The sequence below is a fragment of the Nicotiana sylvestris genome, chromosome 6 (genome assembly GCF_000393655.2).
Source record: "Nicotiana sylvestris chromosome 6, ASM39365v2, whole genome shotgun sequence".
In the NCBI taxonomy this organism is placed as follows: domain Eukaryota; kingdom Viridiplantae; phylum Streptophyta; class Magnoliopsida; order Solanales; family Solanaceae; genus Nicotiana; species Nicotiana sylvestris.
The window spans coordinates 128064229-128088471 of record NC_091062.1 but is presented as its reverse complement, the minus strand read 5'-3'; the positions used below and the strand labels follow the sequence as shown (position 1 = coordinate 128088471).

General features: G+C 39.0%; 1 protein-coding gene across 1 annotated transcript; it reads right to left on the bottom strand.

The window, feature by feature from the left end:
- Positions 1–19934: 19934 nt before the first annotated feature.
- LOC104224924 (protein FANTASTIC FOUR 1-like) lies at positions 19935–20756 on the bottom strand. Its single transcript, XM_009776650.1, has one exon. The coding sequence runs from the start codon at positions 20754–20756 to the stop codon at positions 19935–19937; it is 822 nt and encodes a 273-aa protein (XP_009774952.1).
- Positions 20757–24243: the final 3487 nt, after the last annotated feature.

Genomic DNA, 24243 nt, shown 5'->3' with positions numbered 1-24243 from the left:
CATTCACCGGTGCGGACTGGAGATATTTAATCCGATCCACCGATGGCGGCCGTTTAGGTATTGTAGGAATCAAACGAGCAGACGATGTGGAGGAAGAAGAGGACGAAGAGACGGAGAGCAGAGCCGGGGCGTCGGACTCAGACTCCGGCAACGCGGCTAGAATACCGAAATGTTTGTGGTGAGAGCGATGGTTAGGGGAGCGATTGTGATTAGGATTGGGGCTCGTAGATGTTGAAGGAACAGAGTGGTGAATGCCTTCAGAGGACACGTCGGATGGCGCGTCGAAGATGTCGTGCTCGCTGAGCTCATCTCCAGCGGCGGAAGTGGAAGGGGAAGTGGAGCTGGAGGTAGAGGGTTGGGATAATGAGCGAGCGGTCGCGAAAATGCCGAGGAGCCGATCGGGAGACGGTGGTTTCCGAAGGTACCGGTAATTATTGGCTCCGCCGCCGCGGCCTGAATCCATGGATAAAAGGAGGACACGAAATAGGGTAAGGGAAAACGGAAAAACGGAAACGGAAGTGGTGGAGCTGCTTTTAGTTGTTGGGAATGAAGCGGAGGAGAAGTCCCTTTGCACTGAAAATAATGAACACGTGACCGTTTACATGCATCTTTATATGCTTTTGTCACATCAAGTTTATATTTTACTTTTATAGAATTAGGTATTAATATGATTTAATTGCAGATTCATCATTTATATTTCAAATCATACCTTTAATCCCCTTGAATAATATTTCCATTTCACAAATGTGTTAAGTATTTAACTTTGAAAAACATGAGGTGTATGGGTAACTAAGCATATTCAAATAGAATAACTAAATAACAAACTAAAATTATAAATAAAATGTTCTTATGTAGGAATATCAGTTTTATGAATTTTAAGAAAGAAGAATACACTTGTTTGTTTGAAGATTTTGTTTATACTTTATGGTTAAAAAAGGAATAATTTTCTTTAATCTTTCAAAGTCTTTAATTAAAAAAAACTAGGAAATCATCTCAGATTACCTAATAAATTTTATCAATTACCAATAATAATTTTTTGTATGTTGACATGTATGCTATTTAAGAGCATGTTCGCCAAGCTGTCAAAAATTAATTATTTTGCAAGATGCTTATATTCAAAAGTACTTTTCGAACAAGTGCTGATTTCGAAAAAAAATATTTCTAGAGAGTAGCGGTTTGTGTTTGGCCAATTTATTTAAGAAGTACTTTCTGTAATATTTGATAAATAAATTGAGTTTGGTCAATCTATTCAAAAAGTACCTTTAATTATCAAATTACGAAAAAAGGTGTTAAGGTTAAGTATAAAATTAGTATTATTTAGAAGAGGAAATAAATTAAAATATTTATATAAGAGAATTTAATTAATTTTTTATTTTTATTTAAATAAAATATAAAGTAAAAATATATATAAAATATTTTAATTAATATAAAATATTATAATACCATCTCGACAATATTATGTATCTAGCATAATTATTTATTACTTATATGCATATATAAATATATTCTTCTCTGAGCCGAGGGTCTATCGGAAACAGCCTCTCTGTCCTATCGGGGTAGGGGTAAGGTCTGTGTACACATTACCCACTCCAAATCCCACTTTGTGAGATTTTATTGGGTAATTATTATTGTTGTTTATGTTGTTGTTGCATATATAGATATAAAATTATAATATTTACTATAAATTAAAAAATCTACTCGGTAACAATCACTATATATAGAAAATTCACAATGAAATAAAAAAAAATTCGCACGTGTGATAATATTTTTCAACAAGGTCATCCCTATTTCTCTTCAAAGAGGAATAGGAGACAAATAAAAAAATGATAAAACAAAAAAAGAAAATATCATTTATAGTAGAGAGATCGTTCCAAAAAGAAATAGAAGAAGGAGAATAAAGATACTGAAAATAAAAAGAGAAAAAAAGATGGTAGAATAAATAGAAAAAAGAAAAAGATTAAATTAATGAGAAATAATTTGAGAAATATAAATTTGTGGTAAGGATATTTTCATCTTGAAAAATTTAATTTTATGCTTCCACTTTTGTCTCTTGGAAAATGCTAAGAACTTGTTTGGCCAAGCTTCTTTTGAGGCAAAATTATTTTTTTTCCTCTAACATTAAGGTGTTTGGCTAAGCTTTTGAAAGGAGGAGAAGCAGAAGCAGTTTTTGAGAAGCAGAAAAAAATAGTTTCTCTTCGAAAGTTTTTTTTTTTTTTTTGAAAAGTACTTTTGAGAAGATTACACTTAAAAACACATTTTAAAAGCTTGGTGTGATGACCCAAAAGTCATCACTTGCTTTAGAAGTCAATTCTGTATTACGAGGCTTTGAAAACCTCTTTTTATTTCATCTCAATTTATGTGCGCAGTCCGGGCACATTTCCGAAAAGCTTTTATATGAAATCTAAGTAAAATAAGGAAATTGCCCTTTAAAGTTGATTAAAATTGACTTTGGTCAACATTCTTGGTAAACGGACCCGAACCCGTGATCCGACGTTCTCGTAGGATCCGTAATAAAATATGAAACTTGGGCGTGTGCCCGGAATCGAATTCCGAGGTACCAAGCAGAGAAAAGAATTATTAAAGAAAATTGTTTGCTGAAAAATATAAAGGTTTTAGAAGTGAAATGATGCATTTTCTTGATGGTATCGGGCCCGTATCTTGGTTCTGAATCCTGGTACAAGTTTAAAATAATGATTTAGTTGAATTTGGTAAAGATCGGAATTGGTTTGGTATAAATCGGACATATAGTTGAGAAAATGGAAATTTTTATGTTCTTGAGTAATTTTATGAATTTGAGGTTGAATTCGTAGTTGTTGATGTTATTTTGATGATTTGATCGCACGAGCAAGTCCGTATGATATTTTTAGACTTGCGTGCATATTTGGTTTGGAGCCCCGAGGAATCGGGTGTGTTTTGGATAGGACACACAGAGTGAATTTGGACTTAGGGAAATTGTCGGTATATTGCAGCTGTGTAATAGGCCTCCGATCTCGCAATTGCGAGATCAGACTTTGCAAATGCGAAGTTCTCAAGCTTGGGAAATGCGACCCAGGCGTCGCAATTGCGAACCAAGCCTGGGTAGGTCATGCCAAATGCAACATTTTGGTCGCAAATGCGAAAGGGGCAGGGGTCGCAAATGTGACTATTCCTTCGCAAATGCGAAGCTGATAGGAATTGCGAACCCTTGCCGCAATTGCAACATCTGAGACCTACTAAATGAGATTTCAACGGGATTTCACCCATTTTTCAAACTCTTTCAAATCCTAAACTCTCTTGGGCGATTTTCCAAAGAAAGATTCTTCTCCAATCATTAGTAAGTAATTTCTAACTTATTTTCTTCAATCTATAACATCTATTTTTCATGATTTCATTTCAAAATCAAAGGTTTTCATGGAAAAATTGGGTGTTTTTGGGTAGAACTTAGAATTTTCAAATTTTGGGGATTTGGACCTCGATTTGAGATTCGATTTTAAAATAAATTATATATTTGAGTTCGTGGGTAAATGGGTGATAGGGTTTTGGTTCGAACTTTGGGTTTCAACCAAGTGGGCCCGGGATCAATTTTTGACTTTCAAAAAATCACTAGAAAATCTATTTTCATGCATTAGAATTGATTTATTTAGCAATTATTAATATCGTTAAATAAATTGTGACTAGATACAAGCGAATAGGAAGTGGAACCGAGAGGTAAAGCGGTACTTGAGGCTTGATTGTATTCGTGGCATTGAGGTAAGTGTTTGGTCTAACCTTAGCTTGAGGGAATATGAGTTGTGGTCTTATTTGCTATGTGTTAAGTGGTGAGTACGACGTATATGTGTGGTGACAAGTATTTATATGTTGGTGTCAAGCATGCCCGTGAGTCTTATACTATGATTGTTGTGACTCCATTATGCATTGTCCATGCTTAATACGATGATTATAAATATTGAACAAGGCTTATGAAAGTATTCTGGGTAATTAACCATTATGGAGAGTTGGCTCAAGTTGAGACTTAGGTTGTGAAGTGATTGTGGAAACGAGATGAGATATATTGTTGATTCCCTTGTCGGGATGTAATTGTTTATGATATTGTTTCCCTTGTCGGGATGTTATTGCTTATAATATTATTTCACTTGCCGGGATATTATTGTTATACTATTGTTCCCTTGCCGGAAATCTTTTGTGATTGGTGTTGGTTTGTATATGGAGATCGGGTTGCTGCAACAACATTATATGATATGGGATCGGGTTGCACGCCGCAATAAAGAGTAATAAGGGAGGACAGTGGGGTCGGGTTGCACGCCGCAACATCATTATATGATTAGGGTCGGGTTGCACGCCACAACAATATTATATAATTGGGATCGGGTTGCACGCTGCAACAGTATTATATGATTGGAATCAGGTTGCACGCCGCAACAGTATTATATGATTGGGATCGGGTTGCGCGTTGCAATAAGAAAGAATAAAAGTGAATATTGATTTGCTATTGTTTTCCTTATTCTTGTTGATATGAAATTATGGTGTTCCTTATGCTTCTCTACTAAAATTCTGTTGGCACTTGATATTCCCCACAGTATGTTCCCCCTTCCCATCTTTAACTGCTAGTTTCTGTTATTATTATTTATCGTATATGATTTAACTGCACAGGTTTATTTGGTAGTCTTGTCCTAGCCTCGTCACTACTTCGCCGAGGTTAGGCTCGACACTTACTAGCACATAGGGTCGGTTGTGCTGATACTACACTCTGCACTGTGTGCAGATCCCGGTGCTGGAGCATTTGGATCACAGTGAGGTTGTTGCCTTCAGTCCAGCGGAGACCTAAGATAGTCCTGCAGACGTCCGCAGGCCTTGGCATCCCTTTCTATCATTTCCATTCTGTTTTATCTACTTCTGAGACAGTCATGTATTTCTTCGTTCAGACCCTATTTGTAGTATTCTTAGATAGTCCATGAGATTATGACACTAGTTCTGGGTGGATTATTTCTATGGGATCGTATTTGTATTAAGTTAAATTATTAGATTTCGTCCTCCGCATTTCTCTTATTATTATCCAGCTGTTTATCACATGTTAATTTGTAATTGTTAAAAGGTCAAGGAAAAAGGGTAATAAAATCTGTAACACTCGGCTTGCCTAGCTTTTACGAGTAGGCACCATCACGACTTCCGAGGGTGGAAAATCCGGGTTGTGACAAGTTGGTATCAAGGCTCTAGGTTTCTTAGGGCTCACAATTCAAGGACAAGCTTAGTAGAGTCTGAGGGATCGATATGGAGACGTCTGTGTTTATCCTCAGAGGCTACGGAGTTAGGAAAAACTTTACATCTATTCTTTCCTATCGTGCAACTTGATTTCTTAATGCTAATTGAGCTTCCACTCTATTTTTTCGGAGATGGTGAGAACACGTACCGCTTCATCAGCTGACCAGCAGCCCGAGCCCCTAGTAGATGCTCCTGCTAGGGGCATAGGCCGAGGTTGTGCTAGGGCCCGAGGTAGATGCAGAGCTCAACCCAGAGCTCGAGCAGCAGCACCAGCGGCGGAGTCTCAAGTTGAGTTTGACGATGAGGTTCCAGTCCATACAGTTCCAGCAGGACCAGCTCAGGTCCCAGAAGGGTTCATCGCCACCCCGGTACTTTAGGATGCTCTGGTCCATCTAATGGGCCTTATGGAGAGCGTCACTCAGGCAGGCATATTTCCTGTAGCACCAGCTGTCACTCATCCTGGAGGAGGAGACCAAACTCCTGCTACTCGCACTTCGGACCAGATGGTTCCCCAGTTTCAAACTCTAGCAGCTCAACTAGTTGGGGTAGTTCAGCCGGGTGTTGTGGCACAAACCGGTGAGGGGCCAACTATGTCTGCTGATGCCTTGTGGAGGTTGGACATGTTCACCAAGTTTTTTACTACCACTTTTGGTGGTACATATTCTAAGGATCCCCAGGATTATCTGGACAGCTGTTATGAGGTTCTACGGAATATGGGGATAGTGGAGACCAATGGGGTCGACTTTGCTGTTTTTTGCTTGTTAGGATCCGCCAAGACTTGTTGGAGGGATTATTGTTTGGCTAGACCAGTTGAGTTACTGGCTTTGACTTAGGATCAGTTCTCTCAGCTATTTCTGGAGAAGTTTCTTCCTGTCACTCAGAGAGAGAACTATCAGAGGCAGTTTGAGCATCTTCAGCAAGGTTCTATGATCGTCACTCAGCGCGAGACCAGATTCATTGACTTAGCCTGTCATGCTCTTCTGATACTTCCCACCGAGAGAGAGAAAGAGAGTGGGGAGGTTCATTGAGGGACTCGTTCAGCCTATTCGATTGCAGATGGATAAAGAGACGGGGAGCGAGATTTCCTTTCAAGATACGGCCAATGTGGCCAGGAGAGTCGAGATGGTTTAGCACAGGGGAGTGGTCAGGGGTCTGACAAGAGGCCCCGTCATTCTTTTAGGTTCAGTGGTGCCTCATTTGGAGGCAGGGATTCTTTTGGTAGGGGCCATCCTTTCGGGCCATTTCATTCAGCACTACAGGCTTCTCACGGTGCTCCAGGTGGGCGTGGTTCTTATGCACCTTCTTTAGGACAGCCAGCTCCTATCAGAGCACCTTCTATTTAGAGCTATTATCATGGTCAGTCAGCCCACCAAGGTCAGTCTCAGTTCCTCAGCCGCAACACTCAGGTGGATGCTTTGAGTGCGGTGAGTATGGTCATATCCGGAGGGCTTGTCCGAGATTAGTGGGTGTTCAGTTGCAGCATCAGGGTTCCCATGTCATGGTTCAGGCACCAGGTGCTCCACCGTCCACTCAGCCAGCTAGAGGTAAAGGTAGAGTTGGAGGTAGAGGTATTAGAGGTGGAGGTCAGGCAGCTAGAGGTGGAGGCCAACCAGTAGGAGGCTGTCCCAGAGATGTAGTTCAGAGTGGTGGGGTCCAACCCCGATGTTATGCTTTTCCAGCCAAGCCCAAGGCTGAGGCCTCCGGTCTAGTAATCACAGGTACTGTTCTGGTTTGTAGTAGAGATACTTCAGTTTGATCCAAGGTCTACATACTCCTACGCGTCATCTTATTTTGCACCATATTTGGTCATGCCTAGTGATTCTTTGAGTGCTTCAGTTATATGTGTCTACACAGGTGGGTTATTCTATTGTGGTAGATCGTGTCCATCGTTCATGTATAGTTATGATTGGGGGTCTTGAGACCCGAGTAGATCTGTTACTTTTGGATATGGTTGATTTATATGTCATATTGGGGATGGACTGGTTATCACCTTATCACGCTATCTTAGATTGTCATGCTAAGACTGTGATCTTAGCCTTGCCGGCTTTACCTTGTTTAGAGTGGAGAGGGACTCCTGGTCATTCCACCCGTAGGGTTATCTCATATATGAAGGCTCGACGTATGGTTGAGAAGGGATGTTTGGCCTATTTGGCGTATGTGCGTGATTCTAGTACCGAGGTTCCTTCTATGGATTTTGTGCCTATTATTCGTGAGTTCCAGAGGTATTTCCTTCAGACCTTCAAGGTATGCCACTCGACAGGGATATTGACTTTTTCATTGATCTGGCTCCGAGCACTCAGCCCGTTTCTATTCCTCCATATCGCATGGCTCTGCCAGAGTTGAAAAAATTGAAGGAGCAGTTGCAAGACCTGCTTGATAAAGCTTTATTAAACCTAGTGTCTCGCCTTGGGGTGCACCGGTGTTGTTTGTTATGAAGAAGGATGGGTTGATGAGGATGTATATAGATTATCGGCAGTTGAACAAGGTCACGATCAAGAATAAGTACACATTGTCGAGGATCGACAATTTGTTTGACTAGCTTCAGGGTGCCCAAGTGTTTTCTAAGATCGATCTGAGATCTGGCTACCATCAGTTGAGGATTAGGGCATCCGATGTCCCTAAGATAACTTTCCGCACTCGGTACAGGCATTATGAGTTTTTGGTGATGTCATTTGGGTTGACAAACAACCCAACAACTTTCATGGATTTGATGAACCGAGTGTTCAAGGATGAACCGAGTGTTCAAGCCTTACTTGGATTCCTTCGTGATAGTCTTCATTGATGATATTTGGATCTATTCCCGCAGCCGATAGGAACATGAGAAGCATTTTCGAGTCATTCTTCAGACTCTGAAGGACAGTTAGTTATATGCTAAGTTTTTGAAATGTGAGTTCTGGTTGAGTTCAGTTGCATTTGTGGGTCACGTTGTATCAGTAAAGGGTATTCAGGTGGATCTGAAGAAGATAGAGCCAGTCAAGGACTAGCCTAGACCCGCATCAGCTACAAAGATTAGGAGTTTCTTGGGTTTGGCAGGTTATTGCCGTCGGTTCGTGGAGGGGTTTTCATCTATTACAGCCCCGATGACCAGGTTGACCCAGAAGGGTGTCTAGTTCAGGTGGTCGGACGAGTGTGAGGCGAGCTTTTAGAAGCTCAAGACAGCTTTGACTACGACGCCGGTATTGGTTTTGCCCACAGGTTCGGGGCCATATACAGTTTATTGTAACGCATCTCGTATTGGACTTGGTGCGGTATTGATACAGGATGGCAAGGTCATTGCGTATTCTTTGAGACAGTTCAATATTCATGAGAAGAATTATCCAGTTCATGATTTGCAGTTAGCATCCATTGTTCACGCACTGAAGATTTGGAGGCACCATTTATATGGCGTGTTATGTGAGGTGTTCACGGATCACAAGAGTCTGCGGTACTTGTTCAAGCAGAAGGAGCTAAATTTGAGGCAGAAAAGGTGGTTGGAGCTATTGAAAGACTATGATATCACCATCTTATATTATCCGGGGAAGGCCAATGTAATGGTCGATGCTTTGAGTAGGAAGTCAGTCAGCATGGGTAGTCTTGTGTATATTCCGATCAGTGAGAGACCGCTTGCTTTGGTTGTTCAGGTGTTAGCCAATCAGTTCGTGAGGTTGGATGTTTCTGAGCCCAGCTGTGTGTTAGCTTGTACAGTCGCTCGTTCTTCAGAGATCGGCAGCATGAGGACCCTCATTTGTATGTCCTTGGAGACACAGTACAGCACGGAGGTGCAAAGTAGGCTACAGTTGGAGATGATGGAGTTTTGAGGATGCAGGGTCATATTTGTGTGCCTCATGTGGATGGACTTTGAGAGTTGATTCTAGAGGAGGCCCATAGTTCCTGGTATTCAATTTATCCGGGCGTCGCTAAGATGTATCAGTACTTGCGGCAGCATTATTGGTGGAGGAGAATGAAGAAAGATATTGTTGCGTATGTAGCTCAGTGTTTGAATTGTCAGCATGTAAAGTACGAGCATTAGAGATCCGGTGGTTTGTTTCAGAGGATTGAGATTCTTGAGTGGAAGTGGGAGCATATCACTATGGACTTCGTTGTTGGACTCCCGCAGACTTAGAAGAAGTTCGATGCAGTGTGGGTTATTATTGATAGGCTGACCAAGTCAGCACATTTCATTCTTATGGCAGTCTCCTAATCTTCAGAGAGGTTAGTAGAGATCTATATTCGGGAGATTGTTCGTTTTTATGGCATGCCCGGGTCTATCATTTCTGACCGAGGTACGCAGTTTACCTCACATTTCTGGAGGGCAGTTTAGCGTGAGTTAGGCACACAGGTCGAGTTGAGCACAACATTTCATCCTTAGACGGACAGACAATTCGAGCGTACCATTCAGATTTTGGAAGACATGCTCTAAGCTTGTGTTATTGACTTTGGAGGCTCGTGGGATCAGTTCTTGCCATTAGCAGAGTTTGCCTACAACAACAGTTACTATTCGAGCATCTAGATGGCTCCCTATGAGGCATTATATGGTAGGCGGTGTTGGTCCCTAGTTGGGTGGTTTGAACCGGGAGAGGCTCGGTTGTTGGGTATGGATCTAGTACAGGACGCCTTGGACAAGGTTAAGATCATTCAAGATAGGCTTCGTATAGCTCAGTCCAGGCAAAAGAGTTATGCCGACCGTAAGGTTCATGATGCGGCATTCATGGTAGGAGAGTGGGTGTTGCTTCGGGTGTCGCCTATGAAGGGCGTGATGAGATTTGGGAAGAAGGGCAAGCTAAGCCCTAGGTTCATTGGTCCTTTTGAGATTCTTGATCAAGTGGGAGAAATGGCTTACAGACTTGCGTTGCTGCTGAGTTTATCAGCTGTGCACCCGGTGTTTCATGTGTCCATGCTTCGGAAGTATCACGACGATCCATCCCACGTGTTAGACTTCAGCACTGTCTAGTTGGACAAGGACTTGTCCTATGAGGAGGAGCTGGTAGCAATTATAGACCGTCAGGTTCGTCAGTTGAGATCGAAGAGTTTTCCTTTGGTTTGTGTTCAGTGGAGGGGTCAGCCTATTGAGGCAGCGACCTGGGAGTCCGAGTCTGATATGCGGAGCCGATATCCCCATCTCTTCTGACTCAGGTACTTTTCTTATGTCCGTTCGAGGACAAACGGTTGTTTTAGAGGTGGAGAATGTGATGACCCAAAAAGTCATCACTTATTTTAGAAGTCAATTCTTTGTCCTGAGGTCTTGAAAACCTTTTTTCTTTCACCTCGATTTGCATGCGCAGTCCGGGTGCATTTCCGGAAAGCTTTTATGTGAAATCTAAGTAAAATAAGGAAATTGGCCTTTAAATTTGATTAAAATTGACTTTGGTCAACATTCTTGATAAACAGACCCGAACCCGTGATCTGACGGTCTCGTAGGGTCCGTAGTAAAATATAGGGCTTGGGAGTATGCCCGGAATTGATTTCAAGGTCCCAGCCCGAAAAAAGAATTTTTATAGAAAATTATTTGCTGGAAAATATAAAGGCCTTAGAAGTGAAATGATGCATTTTCTTGATGATATCGGGCCCGTATCTTGGTTTCGGAGTCCGATACAAGTTTAAAATAAAGATTTAGTTGAATATGTGAAATTTGGTAAAAGTCGGAATTGGTTTGGTATAAATTGGACTTATAGTTGAGAAAATGAAAATTTTGATGTTCTTAAGTAATTTTATGAATTTGAGGTTGAATTCATAGTTGTTTATGTTATTTTGATGATTTTATCGCACGAGCAAGTCCACATGATGTTTTTAGACTTGCGTGCATGTTTGGTTTGGAGCCCCGAGGGCTCGGGTGAGTTTTGGATAGTCCACAGAGTGAATTTGGACTTAGGGAAATTGTTGGTATGTTGTAGCTGTGTAACAGGCCTCCGATCTCGCAATTGCGAGATCAGACTTCACAAATGCGAAGTTCTCAGGCTTGGTAAATGCGACCCAGGCGTCCAATTGCGAACCAAGCCTGAGTAGGCCATGCTCGCAAATGCGACATTTTGGTCGCAAATGTGAAAAGGGCAGGGGTCACAAATGCAACTATTCCTTCGCAAATGCGAAGCTGACAAGATTCCAAAGGGGTTCGCAATTGCGAACCCTAGTCACAATTACGAACCCTGAAACCTGCTAAATGAAAATTTGACGGTTTTTCACCCATTTTTCAAACTCTTTCAAACCCTAAACTCTCTTGGGCGATTTTTCAAAGAAAGATTCTTCTCCAAATCATTAGTAAGTAGTTTCTAACTTATTTTCTTCAATCTACAACATCTTTTTTCATGATTTCATTTCAAAATCAAGGGTTTTCATGGAAAAATTGGGTATTTTTGGGTAGAACTTAGGATTTTCAAATTTTGGGGATTTGGACCTCGATTTGAGGTCCGATTTCAAAACAAATTATATATTTGAGTTCATGGGTGAATGGGTGATCAGGTTTTGGTTCGAACTTCGGGTTTTGACCAAGCGGGCCCGGGGTCGATTTTTGACTTTTTGGGAAAATCATTAGAAAACCTATTTTCATGCATTAAAATTGATTTATTTAGCAATTATTGATATCTTTAAGTTAATTGTGACTAGATACAAGCAAATTAGAAGTGGAACCGAGAGGTAAAGCTGTAGTTGAGGCTTGATTGTATTCATGGCATTGAGGTAAGTGTTTACCTTAGCTTGAGGGAATAGAAGTTGTGGTCTTATTTGCTACTCGTTAAGTGGTGAGTACGACGTATAGGTGTGGTAATGAGTATCTATACATTGGTGTCAAGCATACCCGTGAGTCTTATACTATGATTGTTGTGACTCCGTTATGTATTGTACATGCTTAATATGATGATTATAAATGTTGAACAAGGCTTATGAAAGTATTCTGGGTAATTGACCACTGTGGAGCGTTGGCTCAAGTTGAGACTTAGGTTGTGAAGTGATTGTGGAAACGAGATGAGATATATTGTTGATTCCCTTGCCGGGATGTAATTGTTTATGATATAATTTCCCTTGCCGGGATGTTATTGCTTATGATATTATTTTTCTTGCCGGGATATTGTTGTTATACTATTGTTCCCTTGTCGGGATTCTTTTGTGATTGGTGTTGGTTTGTTTTTAGGAGCGGGTTGCACGCCGCAACAACATTATATGATATGGGATCGGGTTGCATGCCGCAACAAGGAGTAATAAGGGAGGATAGGTGGGGTCAGGTTGCACGCCACAACATCATTATATTATTAGGGTCGGGTTGCACGCCGCAACAGTATTATATGATTGGGATCGAGTTGCACGAAGCAACAGTGTTATATGATTGGGATTGGGTTGAACACCACAACAGTATTATATGATTGGGATCGGGTTGCACTCCGCAACAAGAAAGAATAAAAGTGAACATTGATTTGCTACTGTTTTTCTTATTCTTGTTTATTTGGAATTATGGTGTTCCTTATGCTTCTCTACTGAAATTATGCTGGAACTTGATATTCCCCGCAACATGTTCCCCCTTCCCATATTTAACTGCTAGTTTCTGTTATTATTATTTGTCGTATATGATTTAACTGCACGAGTTTATTTGTTAGTCTTGTCCTAGCCTCGTCACTACTTCGCCGAGGTTAGGCTCGACACTTACCAGCACATGGGGTTGGTTGTGCTGATACTACACTTTGCACGGTGTGCGGATCCCGATGCTGGAGCATTTGGACCATAGTGAAGTTGCTGCCTTCAGTCCAGCGGAGACCCGAAGTAGTCCTGCAGACGTCCGCAGGCCTTGGCATCCCCTTCTATAATTTCCATTATGTTTTATCTACTTCTGAGACAGTCATATATTTCTTCGTTCAGATCCTATTTGTAGTACTCTTAGATAGTCCGTCAGATTGTGACACTAGTTCTAGGTGGATTATTTCTATGGGATTGTATTTGTATTAAGTTAAATTATTAGATTTCGTCCTCCGCATTTCTCTTATTATTATTATTATTATTATTATCCCGTTGTTGATCACATGTTAATTTGTAATTGTTAAAAGGTCAAGGAAAAAGGGTAATAAAATTTGTAACACTCGGCTTGCCTAGCTTTTCGAGTAGGCGCCATCACGACTCCCGAGGGTGGGAAATCCGGGTCGTGACACTTGGCCAAACACTAATTGCTACTCAAAAGTATTTTTCAAACTAATTAGCCAACCATAAACTGTTCTTCACCAAAATACTTTATTTGAAAAACACATTTGAGAAAAAAACACTTCTTAAAATAAGCTAATTTTACAAGTTTGGCCAAACAAGCTATAAGCTTCTTCCGAGAAACAGAAAAACTGTTTTTGCTTTTGCTCAAAAGCACTTTCCTATTTTGGCCAAACACTTTAAACTTTTGAAAAAGTGCTTTTTAGCCCCCCCTCACCCCCCAAAAAAATGCTTTTAGTCTCTTAGAAACCTGGTCAAACAAGCGCTACACCTAGACTAAAGACATTTCATGTTTGTCATGTTATATGTCATATGGATGTAAATTTGTCTAGGCCATGATATTCTTAAGCCTAAATACATAAATGGTCCCTAGAATTTGTTAAGATATTTAATTTAGACACCTAAACTAAGGACATAACCTTTTGAACATAGATAGAAAGTGTGTGGAATTGAGGCATACACCATTGAAGCATCTCTGATTTGAATTCTATAATATGAGTCCTTTTGCCTACAAGTGTAACGACTGGCCGGTCGTTTCATGAGTTACAACTCTATTTTTTCCGTTTTTGCTTTCTTCTGTGTTCTTCAGTTGTGTTTTATCTTATCATGTTGGTTGATTTGGGACTGGAGTGGTCTTGGAATGGAATGAGGCACTTAACCTATTATTTCGAAGCTTAAGTTGGGAAAAGTCAACTGGATGTTAACTTATGTGTAAACGATCTCAAACTGGAATTTTGAGAGTTAGAGTAGCTTCGTAGGGTTATTGGTGACTTGTGTGCAAAATTTGAGAATATTCGAACGAGGTTTGATTGGTTTCGGAGTCATTTGTGGAATGTATGAGTTTGGGGTTCCTAGGCTTGAATCCGAGATTTGATTCAATGTTTGGTGTTGTTTGGAGTGGTTCGTAGATTCGACTAAGTTTGAATGATGTTATGGGATGTGTTGGTATCTTTGGTTGAGGTCCCAAGGGCCTCAGATGTGTTTCGAGTAGTTATCGGAGGTGATTAGCGGTTGAAAGTAGGTGCTGGGTTGCTGAAGGGATTGCTAGTGTTTTGGGGGTTCTCTGAAGTTGAGAACGCGGACTGCGCCAGATATTTGTGGTCAGCGATGTGGTTTCATGGGGGCGAGAGAATTTCGCGCTCAGCAGAGGAGGCTGGAGCGGACAACAAAATTTGGAGGTGCGACCGCAAGAGCCGGCAGTTTCACGGTCGCAGCGAAAAATCTGCGGACAACGGAGTCAGTGGCGCAGGGGTGCTCGTTTTTGCGCGGTCAGCGAAATTGGGATCCGGGAGGTGCACTATAAATACAAGATTCAGGGTTTTATTTTCATATTTTGAGCTAGAGAGCTCGGGATTTGGCAATTTTTTGAGGGATTTTCAAGAAAAACCATCGAGGGTAAGTGATTCTAACTCAACTTTGGCTAAAATACATGATTATAACGTTGGATTCATCATTTGAGTAGAGATTTGGGATGAAAATTGGGAAAAATTTGTGGGACTTCATAAAATGAACTTTTGAGATTTAAAAGTAGATTCGAAGTCAGAATTGAGTGAAACTAGTATGGATGGTCTCGTAATTGAATGAGTTGGTGGATTTGGTGACTTGGGTCAGATTTTGAGACGTGGGCCCGGGGCCCATCTTTTGAGTTGACTTTTTGACTTTTAGTCTTAAGCTTAGCATTTTCTTATGGGATTGATTCCTTTAGCTCGTGTTGATTGTACGAATTGTTTATGGCTAGATTCAGAGCATCTGGTGTTCGAGTTGAGGGGCAAAGGCATAGCAGAGTAGGATTTTGGCTTGATTGAGGTAAGTAACACTTCCAAACTTGGTTTTGAGGGTTCAAAACCCCGAACTATGTGCTATAAGATGGTGTTGAGGTGACACACATGCCAAGTGACGGGCGCGCGGGCATGCACCATGAGAATTGTGACTTGGTTCATTCCATGGCACCAATTAGTAATTCTATCTTGTTGATATCGTTGTTTCTTCATGTGATGAAGTAAATAGATTGTAAATCATGCTAGGGCTTTATGCCGATACTGTTGGGACCCCTAGAGGTCGTTTCTTGTTGTCATCTCCCTGTTTTCATTGATATTCTGCACTCAATTATGTTCATGCATTTCATATCATATCTCAGTCTCAGCTGTTATTTATTTGCACATCATATCATTGATCCGGGCTAGATTTCATGGCATTGTGAGCCCGTGGGAGAGACTGGAGAGAGATGACTGAGTGAGGTCGAGAGCCTGATTATGATTGACAGTTATGGGTTAGGCTGCACGCTGCAGCGGATTATTGATATATGCCTTCGTTGGCTTGTGGTAGCGCTTGGGTTGAAGGGGCCTCTCCAGAGTCTGTACCACACCCCCAGTTAGCACGGTTGATTATATTTAGGGATGGATCTTCCCTTGGTATGGAGATGGATCTTCTCCATGAGGCTGGATTGGCCTATCCCTCGGTACTGGAGACTGATGGTCTGTGATGTATATATATTCCGGGATGGATCTTCCCTGGGCTTTGTGAGCCATATACAGTACCGAGTGGTTGTGAGGTTATTATTATTATTATTATTATTATTATTATTATTATTATTATTATTATTATTATTATTATTATTATTATTATTATTATTATTATTATCTGGAGATGGATCTTCTCCACAGGCTGAATTGGCCTTCCTCAGTACTGGGTGACTGCTGTCATAGATGTATATATTCCGGGATGGATCTTCCCTGAGCCCGTATGACCCATGTATAGTACTGAGTGGACGAGCATTTGAGATTTGTGGGCACATGAGGCACTTAGCGTGGTGCATTTCATACAGCATGTGCATTGGCATATAGATGTAGCGGAGTTACACTTCTTTACCTTATTCATTCTTGCTCTGTATTACTGTTCGAGCTATTTATTTAACTGAAAGCATGCCTATGTTCTGTACGTTATTTCTGTTACCTTTGATGAGGTTGAGTTCGTCACTACTTATCAGTCCAAAGGTTGGACTTGTTACTTACTGAGTTGGTGTACTCACGATACCCCCTGTACCTTGTGTGCAGATCCAGGTGTTTTCGGTCCCGGTAGCAGTCACTGATCGAGGTTTCAGACTTGGAGATAGTAGAAGTATTTGCAGGGCGTTCGTAGATCTTGACCCTCCTTCTTTATTCCAGTTGTATTTCAGTTGTTTCCTCAGTAAACATTGTAGTAGACTATGTTCTTTCTTTAGACGCTCATGTACTCCGTGGGCACCCTGGTTTTGGGATGGTTGTTTTCGTATGATGAATTATGCCTTATGTTTTTAAAACAGTTTTACTTAAATGATGAATGCGTTTTCCGCAAGTGTTCTAAATTTTAGTATTATGGTTTGAATTATGTTGAGTTGAGGCAAGCCTAATTTTACGATATGCGCTATCACAACGGATTAAGTTTTGGGTAGTGACAACAAGTCTCTAAAAGGTAGAATCTATTCTTAGTCAAAACACCGTTCTGGCTTTGTGCTGCCTCTGAATCGTTTGAACAAGTCAAATTTGTCGTGATAATCTATTTTGGGCTTTATTATTGCACATAATCTTGGCACTCTGAATGTGCTTCGTTAGCTATGCTGGTTTTAGCGGTGCGAAATGAGGGGTTTTGTTGAATTTGGACGTTTAAAATGGATTGATGGGCATGCCACTAATAAATTAATTGAAGAATTAACCTAAATCGTCATTTATTCAACCGTTTAAATTAAAAATAGCCGATATATATATATATATATATATATATATATATATATATATAAGTATGTATGTACATATGTATACCGAGTAAAAAAAGTAAATAGTGAATTTACGTAGCCAACCCATCCAATTTTAATAGAGTATATTTTTTTTTGTTTTCTTATTATTTGTTTAATTATTAAATATTTGTTCTTTATTGTTATATTATATCAAACATATTAAAGAAACAAATAGTTTTTTATAAATATATTAACAAGTTTCTAATGGGTCAACTAATTATGCTACATATTTAGCTCAAATCAGCTCAACTTTTAGATGAGTTGAGAGTTGGATTATATCTAAATGGACTCGCGATAAATATAGAGAAATTTTCATAAAGCATCATCTTTTAGTAGTAATTAGCCATCTATAGATACCATTTGCTATATTACGAATTTAAATACCCTTTTTCTGGTTATAAGATGTATTTGATGTATTTAAGCTATTGTATTCATGAATACAGTAGCAAAAATAGGCGTGAATTAGGGAAGTCCAGCTAATCAGTTATTGTATTCGAGTGTATTCGACTGTATTCATGGAGTTGAAATGTGGATTACAGCTGGACAGATTATTGTATTCGACTGTATTCACGACGTTAAATAAGGGATTACACTGTTTTTAAAACGAAAAGTGAATCAATTAACATAATAGACTCCTAATATAACTCAACAAACTCAATTATAACACACAATTTTTGTATTTTCAGTTACAAAAAAATTCTCAACCGAAAAATACCCCAAAAATATAGCAATCTTTAGAGAAATTATATAATACATCTGAATACATAGATTATATTAATTAAAAAAAACATATGAATACATTCATGGCATATAGCGAGAAAGTAAATACAATGAAATACATAGAATACAACGGGATACATTGTAAAAAGATAGTGAATATAATGAAATACATGGAATACAACGAAATACATTGAATTATAATGAAAAAAAAGACAATGAATACAATGAAATACATGAAAATACATTGAAATATATTAACATAAAATCAAGTTGCTCAGCCCCAAACTCCGTCGTCTTTGTTCAAGAACAAACCCTAATTTCCGGGGAATCCGCCGTTCACCGGAAGCCGGTAGTGAAAACGTGGTCCGGCGATAGTGCCTTCAATGGCAAAAAACAACGTCAAAGCCATTTTCTCTAAAGGAGTAGAAATCTCATCAAGATCTAAGCACTGAATAGTACTTGGTATTAAAGAAAGGGGTAGAATTGTCAAATAAGGAGGAAGGGAGAATGATACGGGAAAGGACAGAAAAGGATGGTAGCAACGGGGATGTTGACGAAGGCGTAATGAAGTCATTTTCTTCTGGAAATGGAATTGGGCCCAAAACCCAAATACACAAAACAGGTCATTACGTAGACCATTTCATTCGGTGGAGAAAATATATGAGAGACGGACGGTACGATTGATTCACCTTCGTGCCCGAGAGTTCTGGTAGTAAGATGAAGGTGGAAGATGAGAGAGAGATGATGAATAGATATGGGGTAGGGGATACAAGAAATTTGAAGGGATAGGAGAAATTTAAGTGGAAAGAGAAAAATAATACAAAACTTATTTTATGGCTTAAAGGTAGGAAGTGACCATAAATAGATATTTGGCTATAAAAAATCAAAAGGTAGCTATAGAATATAAATTTTTAAAAGGGTATTTATTTAAAATAAATAAGGTATCAACCTTTGCTATAGGAGGTAACTAATCCATAAATATATGTCTAGCCCAACCAACCCAACCCAAACTTGGGTGGTCATATTTTCATGAGCTAATTTTGTATTGTGTTAAATACTTTAGCTTGAGATGGCAACACAAACAATAACTAATATACTTCAATCTTAAGCAAGTCATGCCGATTATATATAAAATAATTATTATCCATGTCCAGTTATTTTAAGTTAATATCCTATACTATGAGTATTTATTATATTAATTAGTTTTATCTTAATGTCAATTTATCACAATTCTTCTAAATCGCGTTTGGGACCAACGATATGAGTAAGTTAACACCCGCTGAAATCTAACCTGGTAATATGATGAATTTTATTTTGGGTGTGGTGAATATATAATTAAATGAATAAAAGTACGTTTTATATCTAACATTTTAACTTGGTTGGGCAAAAAGAAACAGACACAAACATGATGAACACATTGATGATACGATAAAATAAATAAAAGTATTTTCTCTACAGTTTAATTTTGTATATGAGTTGTTCGTGCGCTCGAACAAACACGGTGAACTCCTGTTTGGTCAACATCTGTGCCTTCGTAGTCTACCTCTCCCCCCCTTGGCCATTTGTTTTTGGTTTTTGCTTTTCCTTGTTTTTTTTTTCTTTCTTGTTAACACTATGGTAAGGATAGTAGTAAAGGGATCTGATCCCTGCCCTACTCGTGCACCAGTTCTATTATACTCCAAACTCATCACCAAAAATATAAGAAGTCATGCAATTCCATCACTTTCAAAAAGATTCTTGATTATTAAGGAATTTAGACTAGTCTAATGAAAGAAATAAAAACAGATGAAGGGCAATATAAAAGCGACTTAATCCAGCATAATGAAATGGAAATTAATGTTAAGAATTTCAGGATAATAAGATCTCAATCTGGAACTTAGAATTCCATTGCAAGTTCTCTTTATTTGAAAATTTGAAAGAGAAGAAAAAGTAGCTAGCAACTTTTTCCTTTGCAGCTCCCCTGCAACTTCATAATGGGCAAAATAATTACAAAAGAAAAAGTTAACAAACACCTTTTATAAATGTTACCTATTCTTCAACTCCTACATTATTGTTCTTCAGCAAGATTCTCATATTCTTTTTTCTTATCATCATCATTTGGTTCCTCTTCGAAATCCTCTGAATCATCATCATATTCCTCTTCGTCTTCGTCTTCCTCTAGAATTTCATCATCTGATTGAATATACTGTAGCTTCAAACGTCCATCTTCTCGACAAGCATGCAAGAATTCCCACTCTGGAATTCTAATCTCCTTGAGAATAAACCTACCATCTTCCCTATAAGATTTAAAACAAACCCAAGGCTTTCCACTTCCTCCAATGCAAGAAATTGGAGGAGGTAATAATGACCCTTTATTTGTTCTTGAATATCTTTTGGAATATTCATGATGATTTTCTAACTTGGAATTAATGCATGTTGATCTAATCCCTTCATGTTCTTGTTCATGTTCATTCTCATTACTCAAATAATTCATAATATCTTCAACATCATCAGAGCTTTCAAATCCAAGGCCTTCTATACATAATGATAGAGTATCTGAATTTCTTGAGGAAAAGCTATCACTATGCTTGTATTCTTGGTTGCTTGTTGGATAAATGGGGTCCTTGTTTTTCCCTTCAATTCCAGACTGGTGGATTGTTTCTAGAGAAAATGAAGAAGAATTATAAGAAGAAGATGTTGACGATAATGAAGAGGAGGCGGCAGACAATGGAGGTAGATTAGAAGAAAAAGATGAGATGGAGGAGGAAAAGGAGGACTCAGAATTGTTATCTTTTAAATCTAATTCTTCAAAAATCTCTGTAAAGGAGAGGGAATCAAGAGTTGTCGAATTTTCTGCAAACATGTGGTTTAGGCCTCCACAGGCAGCCATTATTCAACTCTCTCTAGAGTTGTTGGCCAGAGAAGCAACTAAAAGAGTTAAACTTCAGGTTGGTTTTTCTAATGGAGCAAAACATGCATTCTTGTGGTACGGTGGGGTGCATGGGATAGGTGTCAATGAGTTTCATTGATAATTTTATCAAGAAATTTATAATATGTTGGAGTAAATTTTTATTAAGTTATTACGTATAGCTAAAATTCGGATTTTTCTAAACCGTTCCAATTTCTCGGTTTGAATGGGAAAAATGTTGGAGAAGCGATGAGCTGAGTTGGACTTTAGAGATAAGGGAATGGAATTGCTGATAAAGTCAAGAGGAATGTGTTGTTTTATTAACGGTGCTATTTTACAGGAGTACCTCTCACTAATTGGGAAATGGAACAAGGATTGGGTGGTTATAAGACTTGTGCTCATTTGGTGGTCTATTCTATTCTAGAGGTTAAACAGTAAAATCTCTTTACCGAGTCAGTCTCAGCTCAGTTCAACCAAAGCTTTTTTTTTTTTTTGAACAGTAGGAAATATATTAATAATAACTAAGTATTAAGTTTTGACATATTACAAAATATTGCCGCAGTTGGCACTTACATTTGAACTACAACCTTCTAAGGCATCAACATTCCCTAACGCATCCAACTTAGTGCATATTTTAGTAGAAGTAATTTTTATAGAACAAAAGCCTTCCATGTCCCTTTCATATTGTGTCATTGCCGGTTCAAGTGGGGTCGCCAACAGACAAAGCTTATTTATGTTGGACGGTATGAGTGCATCCCTAGCCAAAACATGTGCCACTGCGTTTTCTTTCCTGAAGCTATGCTTGAGGGTTACCGGCCCCTTCTGCCTCGCTTGAAAAAGTAACAATCTGCATGCATAAATTAAACTTGCGTAATTAGGGTGGTCATGTTCAATCATGTTTATTGTTTCTGATGCGTCCGTTTCAATTTCTACTGGAAGCAGGCTGTGTGTGATAACCAGCTAGAGGCCTTCCTGTAGAGCTTGAAGTTCCACTTGAGCAGCTGAGAGTGTGGGCACTTTCATGGTGAACGCCATTATCCAGTGACCTGCATGGTTTCTTACAACTCCACCAAGTCCACCTTGGCTTTTATCTGTGTTGAAGGCACCATCTATGTTTAGTTTACGCCATCCTTGTGGTGGCTTGTGCCGTCTTACTTTTATAGATTTGTGCGGGGTTTGTTATAGACTTTTCAGTCATGAGCTTATACTCAAGAGATAAGTTGATTATTGTGGGCTATTATAGTTTGTGAGAGGTATTATTGTGATTATTAATATTCCTATTTTTTCAAATGTTCCATATAGCAAAGGGGAAGACTTCACTCCAAGTAAGATAGTAATAGTTAACATAAATATTGTTTTGTCTAATGTAGTCAAGCCAATAGATATTTTGAGCCTCAGTATTAAAGTGGAGGCCATAAGTGTACCATAACTTGTTACTTGCATTGCGATCCCAGAATATGTGACATCGTTTCCTCCTTTTGTTTGCAAACTGGACATATAGGGTCAATATTGATCCCTATTTTGGCCAAACAAGATCGCATAGGGAGTCTATTATGGTAGCACTTCCAAATGAAGATTTTAAATTTGTTGGGGCATCATAATTTCCAGATCCAGTTGAAATCAATATCAGTTTTTTCCTTTCCGCTAATGATTTGATAGCATAAAGAGGTCGAAAATAGGCCGTTTGAGGACAGGCTCCATATGTTGTTAACATTCGAAAAGTTTTCCTTAGGAGATATGATAGCCTTAATGTTATCAATTATTTTATCTAGGAGGTCGAATGAATTTTTTGTTAAGTTCCATTGACTCTTCTTCCTAATTTGATTAATTGTAAGTTTATCCTCATTTTCTGTTAGGGGGCCTGCGATCGCCTTTCTAAGGTTCCTTACATTAGGAATCCAGTTGGAATTCCAAACATTTAGGGGTGTTTTGTTGTTAGTATCCCATCTTGTACCTATGTTGCAATAGTACCATCCCCTAAGGATGCTTTTCCATGTGTGAGCAATTGAAGGTTTTCCCCTAGTATTTGCGTATTTACTTGAGATCACCTTTGTCCATTGGGAGTTTGGATTGTTTATCATTCTTCATACTAGGCTTGTGAGCAGAGTAAGATTTTTACTTTTCGCTTGCCTTATTCCCAGACCTCCCATGCACTTATCCCTTGTAATGGTATTCCAATTAATCATATGAATTTTCCGCTTGTCAGGGAATGAGTTCCATAAAAAATTCCGTTGAATTTTATCAATCTCCCTAAGAGTTTTCTCAGGTAACATAGATGATTGTATGATGTGATTTGGGATTGTATTTAGAGTAGAGGAGAGTAGAGTGCACCTACCCGTTGTATTAAGACACTTTGCTTTCCAACTACTTAATTTCTTTCTCATTTTATCAATGATAAATTGGTAATCTTTTGGTTTGAGACTTGTGTTTAGTATTGGGAAGCCAAGATATGTGCCAAAGGCTTCACTAGGCTTTATATTCCAAATGGATGTTAGGTTGTTTTTTGTTGGAGTTGGGCACTGTTTAGAGATTATTAATTTTGATTTTGATTTATTAATAGTTTGTCCTGATAGTTGGCAGAAATTATCAAGGCAGCTCATCATAAAGTGGGCTATCTTCGTATTAGCTTTGCCTATTAGAGTTAAATCGTCTACAAAGAATAAGTGTGATAGGGGAGGACTTCTAGGTGAAATTTTTATAGTGTCCCATTTCCTAATGTCCACATGGTGGTTGATTATTATTAATAATATCTCCATACATAGGATGAATATGTAGGGGACATTGGGTCACCTTGTCTAATCCCTCTTGATAGAATGAAGGATTCAGACTTAAAACCATTGACCAGGATGGTATAACTAGAGGAGGTGATGCATGACATTATTAGATTGATCATTTTAGAAGGGAAGTTAAAAAAGGTTAACGTCCTATGTATGAAGGACCATTCCAATTTGTCGAACGCCTTCTCTAGGTCTATTTTAACTACCATATTCCCATTCTTGCTCTTTGAGTTTTTCATGTAGTTCATAACTTCTTGGATAATTACAGTATTGTCACAAGCCCTTCTACCTTTGATGAAGCTGGCTTGATGAGGGACAATTATATTTTGTATAAAAGGCTTCATTCTATTGGCAATTATTTTGGTAATGATCTTGTAAATGGTGTTGCAAAGGCTAATTGGCCTAAAGTTTTTTTTAAGTTGTTTGCATTTTCAAATTTGGGTATTAGGCAAATGTATGTCTTGTTAATATCCTTTGGAATATGACTTTCCCTAAAGACTTTATAGCAAAAGTCAATTACATTTCCCTTAATGTTATTCCAATATTTTTGAAAAAATAAGGGGTGTAAGCCGTCCGGCCTGGGGCTTTATTAGGTTGAAAAAAATAAACTGCTTTTGTGATTTCAGAATCCATAAGGGGTTGATCTAGGCACGAGAGAGGGCAATGTGGATTTGGTAGGGTGCTACTTGTTT

What these genes read in the sequence shown, in the direction of transcription:
- LOC104224924 (XM_009776650.1), bottom strand. Translation starts at nt 20,756, where the DNA reads ATGGCTGCCTGTGGAGGCCTAAACCACATGTTTGCAGAAAATTCGACA.